This window comes from Chelonoidis abingdonii, chromosome 6 (genome assembly GCF_003597395.2).
Source record: "Chelonoidis abingdonii isolate Lonesome George chromosome 6, CheloAbing_2.0, whole genome shotgun sequence".
NCBI lineage: Eukaryota > Metazoa > Chordata > Testudines > Testudinidae > Chelonoidis > Chelonoidis abingdonii.
Window position 1 is genome coordinate 206,033 of NC_133774.1, and position 18,777 is coordinate 224,809.

General features: G+C 46.4%; 1 protein-coding gene across 2 annotated transcripts in view; it reads left to right on the forward strand.

Annotated features, from left to right (window-relative positions):
- Positions 1-10,169, forward strand: part of LOC116823316 (myosin-IIIb-like) — a 130,561-nt gene extending 120,392 nt beyond the window's left edge. For both annotated transcript variants that reach the window (XM_032777781.2, XM_032777783.2), the window contains 3 exons: positions 4,029-4,194; positions 4,850-5,164; positions 9,879-10,169. In XM_032777781.2, the coding sequence (XP_032633672.1) occupies positions 4,029-4,194; positions 4,850-5,164; positions 9,879-10,013 (616 nt within the window). In that variant the 3' untranslated portion in view covers positions 10,014-10,169. The remainder of the gene's footprint in view (positions 1-4,028; positions 4,195-4,849; positions 5,165-9,878) is intronic.
- Positions 10,170-18,777: the final 8,608 nt, after the last annotated feature.

Consider the following 18,777-nt stretch of genomic DNA (forward strand, 5'->3'; position numbering starts at 1 on the left):
GTGGAAGAGATTTTCAATCTGGTTAGAGCAGCACCTCTCATCCCTGACACTTGCCTCGGTGCCACTTACAACGGACTATCTTCTCCATCTTAAAGCAGCAGGAGCTGTCCATGTTGTCAATAAGGATTCACTTGGCCTCCATCTCTGCTTTCCGCCCAGGCGCAGAGGACTGCTCGATCTTTGAGAATCTGATGGTCAGCCGTTTCCTTAAAGGTCTCAACAGGCTATACCTGCAGATCCGACAGCCTCTCACAGCTTGGGACCTCAATCTGGCCCTTTCCAGATTTACAGGATTGCCATTTGAGCCCTTGGCAACATGCTCCCATCTCTGTCTCTCATATAATGTGGTGTTTCTGGTAGCGATAACCTCAACTAGGAGGATGTGAGAGCTCAGGGCCCTAACATCAGAGCCCCCTTACACTGCATTCTATAAGGACAAGGTTCAACTCGGGCCTCACCTGGCTTTTCTCTCAAAGGATGTCTCTCAATTTCATATCAGCCAGGATATCTTCCTCCCTATATTCTACCCTAAGCCGCGTTCCAGCACCAGGGAGCAGAGACTTCACTCACTGGATGTCCGCAGAGTGCTAACCTTCTATATCGAGAGAATGAAACCATTCTGAAGGTCCATCCAGTTATTCGTTGCAGAAGTGGACAGAATGAAAGGTCTTCCTTTCTCCTCTCTCCTCTTCATCATGAAAGTTAAATTTACAAATGTAGAATTATGTAGAAAAACACTACATTCTAAAATAAAACGTTGTAAAACTTTAGCACCTACAAGTCCACTCAGGTCTACTTCTCATTCAGCCAATCACTCAGACAGACAAGTAAGTTTGTTTACATTTACAGGATATAATGCTGCCCTCTTCTTATTTACAGTGTCACCAGAAAGTGAGAACAGGTATTCACATATCAGAGGGGTAGCCGTGTTAGTCTGGATCTGTAAAAGCAGCAGAGAATCCTGTGGCACCTTATAGACTAACAGATGTTTTGGAGATGAGCTTTCGTGGGTGAATACCCACTTTGTCAGATGCATGTAGTGGAAATTTCCAGGGGCAGGTATATATATGCTAGCAAGCAAGCTAGAGATAACGAGGTTAGTTCAATCAGGAAGGATGAGGCCCTGTTCTAGCAGCTGAGGTGTGAAAACCAAGAGAGGAGAAACTGGTTCTGTAGTTGGCAAGCCATTCACAGTCTTTGTTCAATATAAGTGTTCTCTAGCTTGCTTGCTAGCATATATATACCTGCCCCTGGAAATTTCCACTACATGCATCTGACGAAGTGGGTATTCACCCACGAAAGCTCATGCTCCAAAACATCTGTTAGTCTATAAGGTGCCACAGGATTCTCTGCTGCTTTTACAGGTATTCACATGGCACTGTTGTAGCCGACTGTGATGGTTTGGATCACAGAAACCCCTTTGGGGCTGCCAACTGATGTGCCAAGACTACTTCCGCCCCTGCTTTCCCTGCCAGCTTGGAACTCCAGCACCCTGTTTTGTTGAGCCAGACCCTCCAGTCTGCTCCAACGCAGACTCAGGGTCTGAACCACGAGCCCCAAAGCTGCAGACTTAATTCAAAGCAGCTTAAGAAGTGTTCCTGCCTGTAACACTCAGATGTCCCACTCCCAATGGGGTCCAAACGCAAAATAAATCCATTTTACCCTGTATAAAGCTTATACACCGTAAACTCATAAATTGTTCGCTCTCTATAATACTGATAGAGAGATTAATATTAATACGTACTCTGGTTTAATTAATAAGTTAAAAAGTGATTTTATTAAATACAGAAAGGATTTAAGTGGTTCCAGGTAGTAACAGACAAAACAAAGTGAATTACCAAACAAAATAAAATAAAATGCGAATCTAAGCCTAATAGAGTAAGAAAGCTGAATACAGATAAAATCTTACCCTGAGAGATGTTTCAATAAGCTTCTATCACAGACTGGACACCTTTCTAGTCTGGGCACAATCCTTTCCCCTGGTACCGCCCTTGTTCCAGCTCTGATGGTAGCTAGGGGATTTCTCATGATTGCAGCCCTCTTAGTTCTGTTCCATCCCCTTATATAGATTTGACTCAAGGCAGGAATCTTTTGCCTCTCTCGGTCTCCACCCCTTCTAAATGGAAAAGCACCAGGTTAAAGATGGATTCCAGTTCAGGTGACATGATCACATGTCACTATAAGACTTCATTACCCACTTACCGGTACACACACATACAGGAAGACTTATCAGTAAAACAGAGCCATCTACAGACAATTGTCCTGGTTAATGGGAGCCATCGAGATTCCAAACCACCATTAATGGCTGACACTTTGCATAATTACAATAGGCCCTCAGAGTTATATTTCATATTTCTAGTTTCAAATTCAAGAGTGATACATTTATACAAATAGAATGGCCACATTCAGTAGATTATAAGCTTTGTAATGATACCTTACAAGAGACCTTTTGCATGAAGCATATTTTAGTTACATTATATTCACACTCATCAGCATACTTTCATAAAATCATATATAGTGCAATGTCACACCGATGTCACAAGATATTTACATACCGGATGCGCTAAAGATTCATATGTCCCTTGATGCTTCAACCATCATTCCAGAGGACATGCTTCCATGCAGATGATGGGTTCTGCTCAATAATGATAACAGAGCAGTGCGGACTGACGCATGTTCATTTTCATCATCTAGGTCAGATACCACCAGCAGAAGGCTGATTTTCTCTTTTGGTGGTTTGGATTCTGTAGTTTCCGTATCAGAGTGTTGCTCTTTTAAGACTTCTGAAAGCATGTTCCACACCTCGTCCCTCTCAGATTTTGAAAGGCCCTTCAGATTCTTAAATCTTGGGTTGAGGGCTGTAGCTTTCTTTAGAAATTTCACATTTGTATCTTCTTTGCATTTTGACAGATTTGCAGTGAAAGTGTTCCTAAAATGAACAACCTGTGCTGGGTCATCATCCGAGACTGCTATAACATGAATTTATGGCAGAATGTGGGTAAAATAGAGCAGTAGACCTGCAGTTTTCCCCCAAAGAGTTCAGTCACAAATTTAATTAAAACATTATTTTTTTAATGAACGTCATCAGCATGGAAGCATGTCTTCTGGAATGATGGCCGAAGCATAAAGAAACATATGAATCTTCAGCACATCTGGAGTGTAAATGTCTTGCAACACTAGCTACAACAGTGCCATGTGAAAGCCTGTTCTCACTTTCAGGTGACGTACTTAAGAAGCGGGCAGCATTATCTCCCATAAATGTAAACAAACTTGTTTCTCTTCACGATTAGCTGAACAAGAAAGAGGACTGAGTTGACTTGCTCTAAAGTTTTACATTGATTTGTTTTTGAGTGCAGTTATGTAACAGAAAAAACTACATTTGAAGTTGCACTTCCATGATAGAGATTGCACTACAGTACTTGTAGGAGGTGAATTGAAAAATACACCTCTACCCTGATATAACGCAGTTCTTGGGAGCCAAAAAATCTCACCGTCTTATAGGTGAGACCATGTTATATTGGATTCGGTCCGGTTCGGCATACCGGACTGCATTGGCTTCCCCAGCGGTGATTTAAAGGGCCTGGTTCGCCAGCTGCTGCGGGGAGCCCCTGACCTTTTAAATCACTGCCAGAACTCTGGCAGCAGGGCTTGGATGGGGGTTTAAAGGGCCCAGGGCTCCCTGCAGCGGCCGGAAACTCTGGCCCTTTAAATCACTGCCTGAGCCCAGCTGCCGGAGCTCCAGTGGTGATTTAAAAGGCCTGGGGCTCCCCGCTGCTTTACCGCGTTAGATCAGGTCATGTTATATCGCGGTAGAGATGTGCTACTTTTGTTTATCATTTTTAAGTGCAAATATTTATGTAAAGTGAGCACTGTACATTTTGTATTCTGTATTGTAATTGAAATCGATATTTGAAAATGTAGAAAAACATCAGAAACGTTCTAGGCACATCTCTAATGCAGATGATGCTGCTAAGAAAGGGCTGGAGACGTTCTGGGACCCAGAGCTGTGACTGTGTCTGGTTCTGTAGGGGTGAGCACCGCTGCAGACATTACATGATTGAGATGCAGCCCAATGCACGCTACGTAATCCTGGGGGAGGACCGAGCTCACACCTCGCTCACTGCGCTGGTCCAGTACCATCGAACTGTGGGAATCCAGCCCTTCATGGAGATGTTGACTGTGCCCTGTGAGCAGGTAAGTGTTGGGGACTCCAGGTGTGACTTACGGACAAAGGGTGGGAGGGCTCAGACTCTACCCTCTGAGCTAATGGAGTTGTCCCGATGGTAATATTGCTTTGTGTTCCCATAGGAAATGTCCAGTACTTTATCAACTGGTCAGGTAGCCCGGACCCCTCCTACCTTTATTCACTAGGGAGGTCTAGCAGCTAGGCCAGTGGTTCTCGATCCATGGCCCAGTCAGCACACAGCTGCAGCCCACATGACATCCTAAAGGCCATACAGATAGTATATATATTGTGTGCCTGCGGCCCACGCAAAACAGAGAGAGCTGCATATGTGGCCCATAATGGTAAATAGGTTGAGAATCGCAAAGCTAGGCACAGCAATACAAGTTAGTATTTTGGTGGGGAAGAGGGATGCTCTCGTTGCATCCCTGGCCATCCCAGGGCATCTCTACAAGCTGCACATTATGTCTCTGCCTCCCAGTTACCATCCTGGGGAGCGGCTCTCACAGCTCCATTTCATCCCAAGCCCCTCACTGATGTTCTGGAGGCAGGGGCTCTCCTGGGGACTGCTGCATCTGGGCATTTTACTTCCGGCTGCTGACTTGGAGATTCCTGCAGCTAGCTGTGGATCTCTGTGTCTTCTGAATTCTGCCCTTTTTCCTTCAGAAAGGTGATGGGGACTCTGATTATGAGGCGTTGAAATTCCACACCCTGGCCCTATGCCCAGCAAATGGGGAGAAGCAGCCTCAAAAGGAACAGGCTGATCTTAATGGGGCACCTGCTGTCAGCCACATCCAGCATGCAGGAGCAACTGCTGTTCTCAAGCACGTGCGGTTCATGAAATCAAAGAAATGCCAAGAGCAGCAGCTGAGCCCAGGCGAGGAGGGGACGGAGCCGAGCCCATGTGAGGCTGGGGTGGCCAGACGGGCCATTCCTCGCCTCTACCCCTCCATACGATTGGCAATGTGGGAAATCCAGCAGGTAAGAAGGTCAGCAGGTTCCGTCCATCCACCCTGTATCCGTTGGTCACCGCAGCAAACACTATCTGTCCAGAGTGTCTGCAGGTGAGTTAGAAGCTCTTTGCTTGGGGACCAAGTGGGGAAGATGGCTCCTTACAAGTGGAAGGCAGTGGTCGCCTCCCTGTTGCAGGTTTTCCAGGCTTCTCATTTTCCATGCCCTGTGGTTATGTGGCCTCTGGATCAAGGGTGTATTCACTGGGAACTACAAGGTTTCAGACTTCCTCACTCCTGGAGAGCAGATGGTGTGAGAGCGTCTGGGCATGAATAGCACAGGGCCCTGCAGGGCTTTGGTGGGGAGGTCCCCAGTGTGGGATGGCAGAGGGGCTTGTGTGTGTGTGAAATGGCAGGGGGGCTGACATTGTGCCTCTACTTTGCCCTGCAATTTTCTTCCAACTCCTCAAATGGCTCCTATGCCGAGCTGAAGCCCCAGAACTGAAGGCAGCGGGGCCCACAGCAAGAGTGACGTGGTAAGAGTGGGGCAGGTGGTAGATGCAGCTTCCCTAGGGAAGTCAGAGGAACAGAGGAGCCATTTCATCTCATTGCACCTGTGGCTACTTGGAGAGTCTCCCTGGACCAGCACCTACACAGATTTGGGAGTGGAGGGTAAAATGGGAGAGCAGCTACCAGCAGAAGCTAGAGGGGCTTCTGGGAGTCTGCACCATAGGGAGATCAGGGAGGGGAGGAAAGCTGCATTTTCAGCATAGGCTTTTGTTTCAGTGGTAGTGAGGTGAGCAGAGTGCTTCAGAGGCAATAACCATGTCCTGTCCTGAGGAGTCCAGTCTGTTAAAAGCCACAACATATGACAACAGCTAAGTGTGGGGAGTAGGAGAAAAATGAGGGTTACGGCAAGTTAATCTGCGCTCTCTTTGTTCAGCTGCATGTACAGCTTGTGGGTCTGAGGGGGGACCGAGGAGCAGATAGTGCCAGTGGGGAGGCACTGAACAGGTAGCATTGGGGTGCAGCAGGGGTAGTGAGGAGAGAGAAAAGCAAGGGGCAGAGCTGTGCAGGTGAGGTAGAAGAGCTGGGACTTGATGTGGGAGGAAAGAGCAGCCAATGATGGGGTTTGAGCAAGACTGACATAGTCTAAGCAGCAGGAGGGGGAGGGTATTGTAGCTGTAGTATGTGAGATGGATTAGAGAGGGTACGGGGAGGGCAGAGAGGGCACTGGGGAGGAGGTGACCTCTGATACAAGACAGCCAGACAGGAAGGCTGTTCCAGGGGTCAAGAACTGCGGCAGAGTGGCAGGATTGGAAGGAGGCATAGAGGAGAAAAGCAGTGCTGGAGAAAAGGCAAGATTCTGGAAGCAAAGCCTTTGAACAAGGACAGTGAGTGGCCACTGGCTCCTCTAACAAATGCAAGTGTGTGAACTTGAAATCCAAGGTTCCTGAGACTTTTGGGAGCTGGACACTCAGAGGGTAAGACTGAATTAACAGCAGCTCAGGCTAATGTTCGCTTCCTCCACAGAGGCACAGCTGGTTCTGTAGGAGTGGTGGGGACAGTCTTCTCTGCTTGATTCAGAGTGGTAATCATGTTAGTCTGTATCAGCAAAAACAGCAAGGAGTCCTTGTGGCACCTTAGAGAGTGTCAGCCTATGATGTTAGCTGTGGTGCTGCGGGATTCATAGATTGTAAGGCCAGACGGGACTATTAGATCATCAAGGATGACCTCCTGTACAGAAGAGGTCAGAGAATTTTAAGCAGCTACTTCTGTATTGGGCCCAATAACTTTGTTTGACTAATGCATATCTAGTGAATGTACAGGCAGTGGATGAGAGCCATGCCCCACCTGGCTGGTAAGAGCCAGTGAAGAGGTGTTGATGTCACTGTTGTGAATCATTGACAGTCATCTCCTAAGAGAGGGCAAGGAGCTGGCTTCTCTCAGCAAGTTAGACCTTGCTGCAGAAACCATCCCTTGGCACACACAGTCTGCCTAGCCAAGTCCCAAATCTCCCCTGTTGGGGCAAGATTGTTGAGGAGGTTGTGGTAAAGCATCTCCAGCAACATCTGGATTGTTCAGGTCTCTGACTCCCATCAGGTCCGCGTCAAGCTGGTGATGGATGTGCGTCAGGTGTCCGAGTTGATTCTATCTGCTGCCTATGACACCACTGGCCACAAGGCTTTGCGGATCTGTCTGAAGCTCCTAGCAAGAGTTGTCATGGTGTTCAAGTGGCTCTGCTCCATTCTTTTGAGAGATTGCTTATCTGCCTGAAGGCAGGGGTCCTATCTTTTATCCTGTGACATACTAGGGTACAATCCAGACCAGTGAGTAGCTGTGTCACCTCTGCCCAGTAACCTGGGATGCCCGTTACAGTGCTCTGCTGCTGTAGCCCCCAGCATGGACTGCTCACAGCCTCCAAGCCTGTAAGTCACTCCCAGCCACATCTATGTGTGCGCCAGCCAGCCAGCCACCACATCTTGGCTCTTACCAGCCCTAAAGTCACCACAGGGTGATTCCAACACACTCCCACTCCCAGATTTTCCCCCAGACACACATGTTCTGTATTGTCCAGCCTTGGACAGTACGAATATATTCAGTCTGTTATTCCTTTAAGGGAATAATATGCAAACAACTTGCCACCCCAAATGGGGTTACCCAGACACTTCAACTTGAACACACTACATTAGATAAAACAATAGAACAAGTTTATTAACTGCAAAGAGAGATTTTAAGTGAGTGCAAGTAATAAGGCATAAAAATCAGAAGTGATTGCAAGAAAAATAAATATAAAACGCTTACTGGTGCCTTACTTAACAAACTATATTAGATTCACAGCAAAGTTTTCTCACCACATGCTTTCAGTAGTCTTACTAACCCAACTCTATAGGTCTAGACCCCTCCCCCAGTCCAATGGCTGCGTTCTTTGCCTCTTCAGGTACAGTGAATGTGACAGATGGAAAGATAAGGTTGCCTTGAGGTGTTTGTCCCTCGTTTTTACGGTTCTGGTCTCCCTCTTGGAAAAACATTTCCAGCTGAGAACCAGGAGCCGAAGAGTCTACATGGAAGGGTGTTCCTTGCTGTTTTTTTTACCTGTTTGAACATCCTTTGTCTTCCCTTCCTGCTTGATGACTCCGCTTACAGCTTAAATGCATATTAAGCAAAACCAACTTCTCTGTAGGCAGGGCTGTGGAGTTTGGAACATGTGTTGTTAACACCGTACAGGGGAATCTTATAACATCATAGACAGTGTTGCAACACATATTTTACCAGAACAATACTGGCCAGCAAATTATGAGTTTTCAAACAGTACTTTACGAAGCATATTTTGCACAGTGATTATTACAGGAGTGTTTAGGATGTGAATACGGGGGTATATTCTGTCACACTGCTCTCGTTCGATGTGTATATATGGGATCATCAGAGAGAGGTGAGGAAGTGCATGTTGCAGCGACCACAGGCTGAGGACTCCCAGCTCTGTATTTCCATCTCTCCCAGCCCCCAACATAGGGGAGTGATTTACTCAGTGTCTGCAGAAAACTAGATTATTGACCAGGGCAGCTTCTGCAACTCTGTACAGGAGAGACTGAGATTACAAGGAAGGCAGCTAGAAGGTCTGGGAGAGAGTATGTTGGCTCCTGGATTAACAGGATCCCTCCATCACTTCCTAAGCTTGTAACCTGAGGTCGTTTTGGATCCCCAGTTGCTCTAGATTTTTAGCTGGCAGCAGCAGTGAGCACTTGCCAAAGAGATTGCATCTGATTCCTTTGGGATACAGAGATCTCTCCAGGTATTTGTGACATCAAGGTTGGATCACTGCAATGGGCTCTACATGGGGCTGCAACTCTGGTCCTCCAGAAACTGCAGCTACTTAAGTAGTGTTCCCCACAGATCACAGTTCTGCCTGTGCTCCAGGACCTGCACTGGTCCCACTTGCCCTCCATGGACAGATTTTTCATGGTTTAGGTCTCAAGAGGCACCTCTCTCCCCATGAACACTGCAGCAGCTGAGATCATGCACAGTTCTGAAGCTAAATAGGAGGAGGTGAGGAGGAACTCATTGATTCATAGGTCAGAAGGGACCAATATGATCATCTAGTCTGACCTCCTGCACAAGGCAGGCCACAAAACCCTACCCATACACATTTATAACAACCCCGAACCCATGACTGAGTTATTGAAATCCTCAAAATTGAGATTTGAAGACCTCAAGCTGCAGAGAATCCACCAGCAAGCGACCCATGCCCCACGCTGCAGAGGAAGGCGAAAAACCTCCAGGGCCCCTGCCAATCCGCCCTGGAGGAAAATTCCTTCCCGACCCCAAATATGGCGATCAGCTAAACCCTGAGCATGTGGGCAAGACTCACCAGCCAGCACCTGGACTTTGGAACATTCTTCCTGTCCCCAGACCCTGAGTCTGGATTTAGTGATGTTCAGTCCATGGTATAAGACCCATCCACTCTCTTTGGCTTTTCTATGTATCTATTGAATGGTGAAGATCTGTTGGCAACTGAGAGGCTCTTCAGGAGTTCTTGTGAAAATTTCCGTTCTGAGGTTGATTGCTGTGCTTTGTGTCTTGCACCTGTAGTCAGATGTACTTGAAACATAACTACCATGCAATCTGCATTCTGGGTACTTCACAGACCTTTGTTAGCTCATAGTGTGAGAATCACAGAGTCCTCTCTGCCTTCCCCACCTTCCCTTTACATTCTCCCCTGAGACTTGTTTCCTTGCCTCTTACAGATAAACCTGGCTCAGACCACGTCCTCCTCTAGTGCCACAGGCCCTGCATCATCTGGTAGAAGCACCTGGGGAGATGGCAGCCTCTTCCACATGCACAGGGCTGTACCCTATGGACAAGATACTGGGAGAGAATAACTTTCTGCAGCTTTTTGTCATGCTCTGCTACGGGGACCTGCTATGTGGGCCAGTCTCTGATTCTGGCAGGAGGAGGTGATGGCATGACCAAGAGCTGTGGTCATTGTGCAAATCTGTATGGAAATCTTGGTGATTTTTCTAATATAGCTGGAGAATAAATGCTGTGTACTTTGTGTGGTTAGATGTTTGGCTGTATGTGTGTTCTCCCTGTGTGCTGTCCCAGCTCTGTGCAGACAGCTGGCACAGCAGACCTCAAGCAAACTACCCAATGACCACAAGATCCATTAAGGTGCGAAGGCACCCGGCCAGGTTTATTGTCGACAAAGCACGGTAATAGCACCTGGCAGATTCTATGAGGATACTAGGATATGTATGCCTGTGATAAGGGATGCAGTTCAGTGAGTGGCGGGACTTTCCATTCCCCCTCAGCTGGTCAAAGATACTCCCTCTGGGATACATCTTTATAACCCAATACAAACAAGTTAGTACTGCCTCTGACATGATTACTGCCCCCTGATGTGGCTACTTATCACCCATCACCTTGCTCATGTTGGTTCGATCAAAACATCTCTATTACGTACTGTCATCCTGACCGTATCTTTTAGGAGGTGTGTGTTTGTTCCTGGTCTCCTTGGGGAATGTTTTGGTCCCATCCTTGATATCAGGATGATCTGCTATCACTTAATATCAGGATGTGTTTGCGTGAGTGCTCTATGCTTATCATTTTTTAAGAATGTGTATTTCTGCAATATCAGCCTTGTTTTGCTACATTCTGTGAGCAGATTCTGCCTTGTACCAGGCCTCTAATCCAAAAGCTTATGTCTCAGGCTCTCTTCCTACTACATTTTGGTTAACAAGTCTGATCACTCAGGCTGTCTCACAGTATTCCTTTAGCTCACAATTAGAGTGCTGATTTTCAATCTACCATTTTGAGTTTTCTCTGTGCTTTGGCAAGGTCACTGGGAGGGTTTGGACCTGCTGTTCTGGCAGGCCATGGATGGCTGGTGCTGGGAATAGGGAATGAACTTGATGCTAAAAAGGCATAAGGAACAAATCAATACCAGAACTGAGACCCTCACAAAAACCAGGAATGCGTTGCTGCCAGGGGGAGCAGCTGCCTCCCGTAAGCCAAAGCCCTCACCTGGACTACTCGCCAATCTCTGAGCTGGGTTCTAGCCCAGAACAGAGAAAATGAGGGACCTGTTCCTCTCTCCCATGCCTATGTCTCCATGGAGCAGTAACACTAAGTCTCCAGGCTGCACAGTGTGTCCTCTGACCCATGGCAGAGAATAGCTGATGCTGCACTGTTTGCATTTTCTCTCATTTAACACACTGAATGTAATGAGACTTTTTGGAACAGCTTCTCTGATGTTAGGTGGACACCATGACATCTGTGTTCCTATGGTCTGCAGCCATTTCTGTGAATCCTGGGTGCGGACTCAATAACCCTCAGACAGCCAATGACAGCGATAAGGAAAGGTTGCTTTATTTTGCAGAAGAAAGGAGAGTTTTGTACCTTGGTACAAAAAAACTCTACTCCATACAAAAACCAAGAATTTTTTATACATACACACAGGCTTCGGTTGTGTTAGCATTTGATTCGTGGTTAGCAAACCCTGCACTTCTGTAATCTGCTTAGCAAAAACTGGCTTAGGACCAGCTTTAACTGCCTCAAGACTGATAAGGGAAGACAGTTTAAAAGGTTAGGGTACTGTGTCTATGAGGTGTCCAATTTTCCCTAATGGTTGCCAGCTATTATAAAGCTACTAGCTGTTAGGGGGTTGCTGCTGACTGTTACAGTCCCCCCTTCCGGCCTGATAATCCAAACTGTCAGGCCTAATACGCAATTTGCGATCAAGCTGGAGGGAGAGATATTGTGTTTTTTTACGGACAGTAGAGCCCTTAGTAACAGCACTACACAAACATTTTGCAGGTTGCAACATTACCCAAACAACACATAGCAAGAAAAGAAAAAAAATAATTTATTTGACAGTTGGAACAAAAGCTTTAGTTTCTTGAGAAGTTTAGTTTTTCAGGTATTGTTTGCTTTTGGCTCTTCCGGGTCGCGATGGGAAGAGCTGCCGGTGCTCCCTCGAAGTCCGATGTCTGCTTTTGGCCCCGGCCTAGGGGCTAGCTTGATTTGGGTGTGGTGGATTTAGGTATCCCGTTCCCTTACTCGAATTGCGGTGTAGGAGGTAAGAAGGACTTGAAAAGGGCCAGCCCACCGGGGTTGGAGAGGCTTGATTTTTTACTTTTTTACATAGACCCAGTCCGCTGACTGGATTCCGTGAGCAGGTACATCAGAAGGTAAGGACTGAAACTGGGCTGCATACCTGCTGCCAACTCTCATGCTAGGGTGAGGGCTACCAATTCTGCTGCCTGGGCTGAGGTGGAGGGTCCCAGGAGTGCAGACTGTAATACCTTAAACTGGGTAGACACTGCAAATCCAGATATTTGTTGGCCCTTCACGACCCGTGCCGAGCCATCTGTATACAGTTCCAGGTTAGCTGTTTTGCCCTCCCGGTCTCTGGATCCGTTCATGTAAATGCAAAGATATCCCAGCTGTTTTGATCTAGGGGAATATTGAAAAAGGCATTACACAAGTTTATTACCGAATAGCAAGCAGCACCTGCTGGAATGGCAGTTAGGATAGTGTGAGGGTTAGGTACCATGTTGTGTCTAGCCTGAACAACTTTACTGCACGCAAGTCCTGGACAAATCGGTATACTGTTTTTTTCTCTGGATTTGTGTCAGGTTTTTTGACTGGCAGAATAGGGGTGTTGAAGGGAGGCTTGGTGCGAACTAGCACTCTCAGCCACAGGAATGTGGTGATAAGGTTTCGGAGGCCTAGCAGAGCTTCTTGGGGGATGAGGTACTGACGAATTCGAGGAATTAGAATGCCTGGCTTCAAGGTTACACGCACTGGTTCTGTCCGGAGAGTGCCCAAGTTTGTTTTTAAAGTGCTCCATAGGGAGGCTTTTACCTCCTGTTTGAGTTGCTCGGGTAGGATCGGGTCCGCAGGCAGGATCGAGTCCTCTGAAGCCAGGGTTAGAACAGCACACAGCTGGGGAAGTTGGTTTTGAGGTAACCGGAGGACAATCCTGTCATCTGAAAAAAAGATTTGAGCATGCAATTTACATAACAGGTCTCTGCCCAAGAGGTTAACTGGGGAATCCGGAGCTAGCAAAAAGGCATGAGAGGCGGAGACACCAGTAATTTCCACAGTAGCCTCCTGCAACACAGAACAGTTAAATGGCTTTCTGCCTATACCCATTACCGGAATACTTTTATTTATGAGGCTTCCCTTCTTTGGCTTGACAGTAACAGTGGAGAGAGCAGCCCCAGAGTTTAGAAGACAAGAATAAATGGTTTCTTCCAAAGTTAGACGGACCTGGAGGTTATTGGAGGAACAAACATAAGTGGTAAAATTATTTGAATAGGTGACAAGAACCCCCTGGTCCATTGGCTCTCAACTAGGCGAACCCGACATTTCGGTAACACCATCATGGATAAGATCATTCAAGGTTTGTTCTGCCTTGTGCATGTCGTGGCTAATATGAATAATGTGTGTATGTTTTCTGTCTAGTAATTATTTTAAATTTAAACTGAGTGGATTAATTTACATATTTAAAAAACTAGTAAGTTTAAACTTTATCTTGGTTTTGGGGCTCACTTTGGATAATGGATTAATTTTGAAAAAACTGGGATAGACGGTATCATAGTGTGTCCCACAGTCCTATGTACATGAGGAATAAACCAGAAATTTGGAGTAGTAACATTATAAATGAGGCCTCCATATATAAATTCAGTGTAATTAATTACTACACTCTACTGTCCATCCATATTATAGGTCACGCTTACTGCTTGTTGTCACCATCTGGAAAGCTTCACCAGGCAGGAATGGCTAGTTTCTGTGTCCCATTGTACTGGCTTGAGCAATCGTGGCCACACACCTGGTTTTGCAATGTTAAAAATGTTCCTGGCACAACATACCTGTGCAGTGCTCTTCTGGTTTGCATTGCTGTGTGATGCACCAGTAGTTGAGGTAGAGCCTGTTGTTTCTTGTACATGCTGTCTTTCAGATAACCCCTAATGGACAGTAGCTTATTTTAAATATTGCTATATCAAGAACCAGTATTGGTATACATGGAATCAGACACTGAGAAAGATTGTTTTGAATAACATGTGCCTTGATTAGTTATATTGTATTACTAACCCCAGGTTACATAAGAACAGCCATACTGAGTCAGACCAATGGTCTGTCTAGCCCAGTATCTTGTCTTCTAGCAGTGGTCAATGCCAGGTTCTTCAGGGGGAATGCACAGAACAGGCAATCATTGAGTGATCCTCCCCTGTCATTCACTCCCAGCATCTGGCAGTCAGAGGCCTAGGGGGACACAGAGCATGGGGTTGCATCCCTGACCATCTTGGTTAATAGCCACTGATGGACAGATCCTCTGTGAATTTAGCAAATTCTTTTTGACCCCTTCTTGTAGTTTTGGCCTTCACAACATCCCCTGGCAACAAGTTCCACAGGTTAACCGTGCGCTGTTTATTTTAAACTTGCTGCTTATTAATTTCATTGGGTGACCCCTGGTTCTTGGGTTATGTAAAAGAGTAAATAATACTTCCTTATTCACTTTCTCCACACCACTTATGATTTTTTTAGCTCTGTGTCATTTCCCACCCCCTGAGTCATCTCTTTTCCAGGCTGAAAAGTCCCAATCGTTTTAATCTCTCCTCACAATGGATTTCAAATGGTGCTAAAGGGGAACTATCTATGCAATTTAACACATTGCCAGTTTACCACTATTTTTGTTATACACTGAGGACAATACTATTTAGCTGTTTATTGCTAATAAGGTCAGGCAATTTCCTTTTTTTTTTAATGTTGCCTAATTAATTGGTTATGGTAGTTGTGACAGGTTGGATCACAGAAACCCCCTTGGAGCTGCCAACTGGTGTGCCAGGACTATTTCTGCCCCTGCTAGCCTGGGACTCCAGAGCCCTGCCTAGTTGTGCCAGACACGCTTGTCAGCCACAAACACAGATCCACAAACTGTAAGCTTAACTGAAAGCAGCTTAAGAAGTGTTCCTGTCTTTAACACTCAGGCCTGGTCTACGCTACGCGTTTAAACCGATTTTAGCAGCGTTGAACCGATTTAACGCTGTACCCGTCCACACTACAAGGCCCTTTATATCGATATAAAGGGCTCTTTAAATTGGTTTCTGTACTCCTCCCCGATGAGAGGAATAGCGCTAAAATCGGTATTACCATATCGGATTAGGGTTAGTGTGGCTGCAAATCGACGGTATTGGCCTTTGGGCGATATCCCATAGTGCACCACTGTGACCGCTCTGGACAGCAATCTGAACTCGGATGCTGTGGCCAGGTAAACAGGAAAAGCCCCGCGAAATTTAGGTTTTCCAATTTCCTGTTTGCCACAGCATGGAGCTTTGATCAGCACGGGTGGCAATGTCAGCCAAATCCAAAAAGAGCTCCAGCATGGACCGTACGGGAGATACTGGATCTGATCGCTCTAAGAGGAAACAAATCTGTTTCATCAGAGCTCCGTTACAGAAGACGAAATGCCAAGCATTTGAAAAAAATCTCCAGGCTACACAAGTGCCTGTGTGACAAGCATAACGGAAGCCAGAGACTCAATGGACGCTCATGGAAGGAGGGTAGTGAGGACTCCAGCTATCCCACAGTCCACAGCAGTCTCCAGAGTATTTGCATTCTTGGCTGAGCTCCAATGCCTGTAGGTCAACAGAACATTGTCTGGCGTGGTTCAGGGAATAGCTCGTCAATTACTCCCCTCCCCCCCCCACATGTGTAAAGAAAAGGGAAAGAAATCTTCTTGACTTCTTTCAATGTCACCACTGTCTACTGAATGCTGCTGGTAGAAGCATGCTGCAGCAGTGAAGCACAACTATTGCCTCCTTCCCTCCCAGGTGGCAGATGGTGCAGTAGGACTGGTAACTGTCCTTGTTATCAACCCGTGAGTGCTCCTGGCTGGCTTCAGGTGAGGCTGGCTGGGGCGCCTGGGTAAAGGAATGACTCCCGGTCTTTCCCAGTAGAGGTACAGAACGGCTGGTACACCGTCTTCATCATAGCAACGGGGGCTGAGCTCATCAGGCCCTCCTTTCCTGTGTAAAGAAAAGATTCCTGCCTGGACTGTCATAGCAGTGGCATGCTGGGCTTCTCTCCCCCACCACTTAATGTCCTGCTTGGACTGTCATAGCAACCGGAGCCTGCTTCCCCCTCATTTATGTCACTAAAAACTCAGTGTTTTCTTATTCCTCTGCATTCTTATACTCATGACACAAATGGGGGACACTGCACGGTAGCCCAGGAAGGTTGGGGGAGGAGGGAAGCAATGGGGGGTTGGTTGCGTTGGGGGGGCACCCCCCGTGAAATGGCATGTAGCTCATCATTTCTGCGGGATCTGACACAAGCACCTGTGCTCTGATACACTGGTTCTCTAGTACAACTTGCCCCATATTCTAGGCAGGACTGACTCTATTTTTAGAAACCATAAAGGAGGAATTGACGCGGGAGTCATTCCCAGTTTTTGCTTTTGTGCCCCCGGCCGATCTAGCCAGGGCACCATGATAGCAGCAGACAGTACAGAGGGACAGATAACCATCATCTCATTGCCAATTTATCTGCAGCAACGGACGTAAACAGAATAGATAACCATCTCTGCTATCATGCAAAAGCAAATGAAATCGCTTGTGTAGCACTGGAGTATCACCTCTGTCCACGCCATCAGTACATCATACGGTGACTGTATTAAAAAAAAAAAGAAAAGCTGAACGGGCTCCATGGTTGCCGTGCTATGGCATCTGCCAGGGCAATCCAGGTGACAAAAGGGCGCGAAATGATTGTCCGCCGTGCTTCCCGGAGGAAGGAATCGATGACATTTACCAGAACCACCACGATGACATGATTTTTGCCACTCATCCACTTGGGCTACACCAGAATTCATAGAGGGAACACTCGGCAGTGACTGACTTATCGGGATAGCGTATGGAATGGCACTACCCCAGAGTTGGGTCAACGCTCCGGAAAATCGACGCTAAACGTCGACCATGACGTCACACCGTGAATTAATGTGCTATGCCTGTAGTGTGGGCCGGGGCATATCACCTCGACTTTATAACATCTGTTTTTAGTAAAACCGGTTTATGTAAAATCGGAGTAATCCCGTAGTGTAACGTACCCTCAGATTGCGCCAAGCTCCCAATGGAGTCCAACCTCCAAATTATATTGGTCGTTTACCCTGTTATAAGCTTATACAGGTAAATAATTTTGTTCTCCCTCTAATAACGAATAAGAAGATATCACATCGTTTGCTTCCCCTCACCCCCACCCCGTATTTAAAAATACTCTGGGTTAATATAAGTAAAAAATATTTTTAAATACAAAAAGTAGATTTCAGTGGTTCCAAGTAGTAACAGACAGAACAAAGTGAATACAACAAAATAAAATAAAGCACACACGCCTATGCCTAATACAGTAAGAAGCTGAACACAGATATATCTCACCCTCAGAGATGTTCCAATAGCCTCTTTACAGACTAGCTTCCTTCTAGTCTGGGTCCAGCAATCACTCTTACCCTCTGTACTATCCTTTGTCCAGTTCTTTCAGGTAGCCTCTCCACCTCCAAAGGATATCTCTTGAGCCACTGAAGTCAGAATGGAGGGGTCTCTCAAGGACAAATGGGTACAAACTGGATATTAGGAAGTTTAGACTGAAATTATGATGAAGGTTTCTAACCTATTAGGGAGTGAAGTTCTGGAACAGCCTTCCGAGGGGAAGTAGTGGGAAAAGACTTATCTGGCTTTAAGACTAAGCTTGATAAGTATATGGAGGGGATGAATTATGATGGGATAGTTTAATTTGGGCAATTGATCTTGGATTATCAGCAGATAAGTCTGCTCAATGGTCTGTGAGGGAGTGTTGGATGGGATGGATCTGAGTTACTGCAGAGAATTCTTTCCGGGGGTGCTGGCTGTGAGTCTTGCCCACATGCTCAGGGTTTAGCTGATCGCCATATTTGGGGTCGGAGGGAATTCCTCAGGGCGGATTGGCAGGGGCCCTGGAGGTTTTCACCTTCCTCTGCAGTCGTGGGCATGGGTCACTTGCTGGTGGATTCTCTGCAGGCTTGAGGTCTTCAAACCACAATTTTGAGGACTTCAATAACTCAGTCATGGGTTAGGGGTTGTTATAAAAGTGGATGGGTAGGGTTCCGTGGCCTGCTTTGTGCAGGAGGTCAGACTAGATGATCATATTGGTCCCTTCTGACCTACGAGTCTATGAGTCTCTGGGGTTTAAATAGACTTTCTCTTGTGGGTGGAGACCCCTCCCTCCCCCTGTGTAGAATCCAGCTACAAAATGGAGATTTGGGGAGTCACATCGGCAAGTCACATGTCCACGTATGACTCAGAACGTGCAGGTAGCAGCCATTGTTCACATGCTACCTTGAACGTCCTCAGATAGACTTATGTGGATTGAAGCCTTCCAAGATCCATTGTCCGTTAAGTGTTTCTTAATCGGGCACTTAACTTGCACATTCCTTTCTCAAGAAGCTGACCAAATGCTTTACTAAGGCTACTTAGAAATCAAGCAAGTACACAGCCAATATTCATAACTTCAAACACAAAATTGATACATGCACACAAATAGAAGGAATAGATTCAGTAGATCATAACCCTTACAGAAATATGTTACATGGCATATGAAGCATAAAACATATTC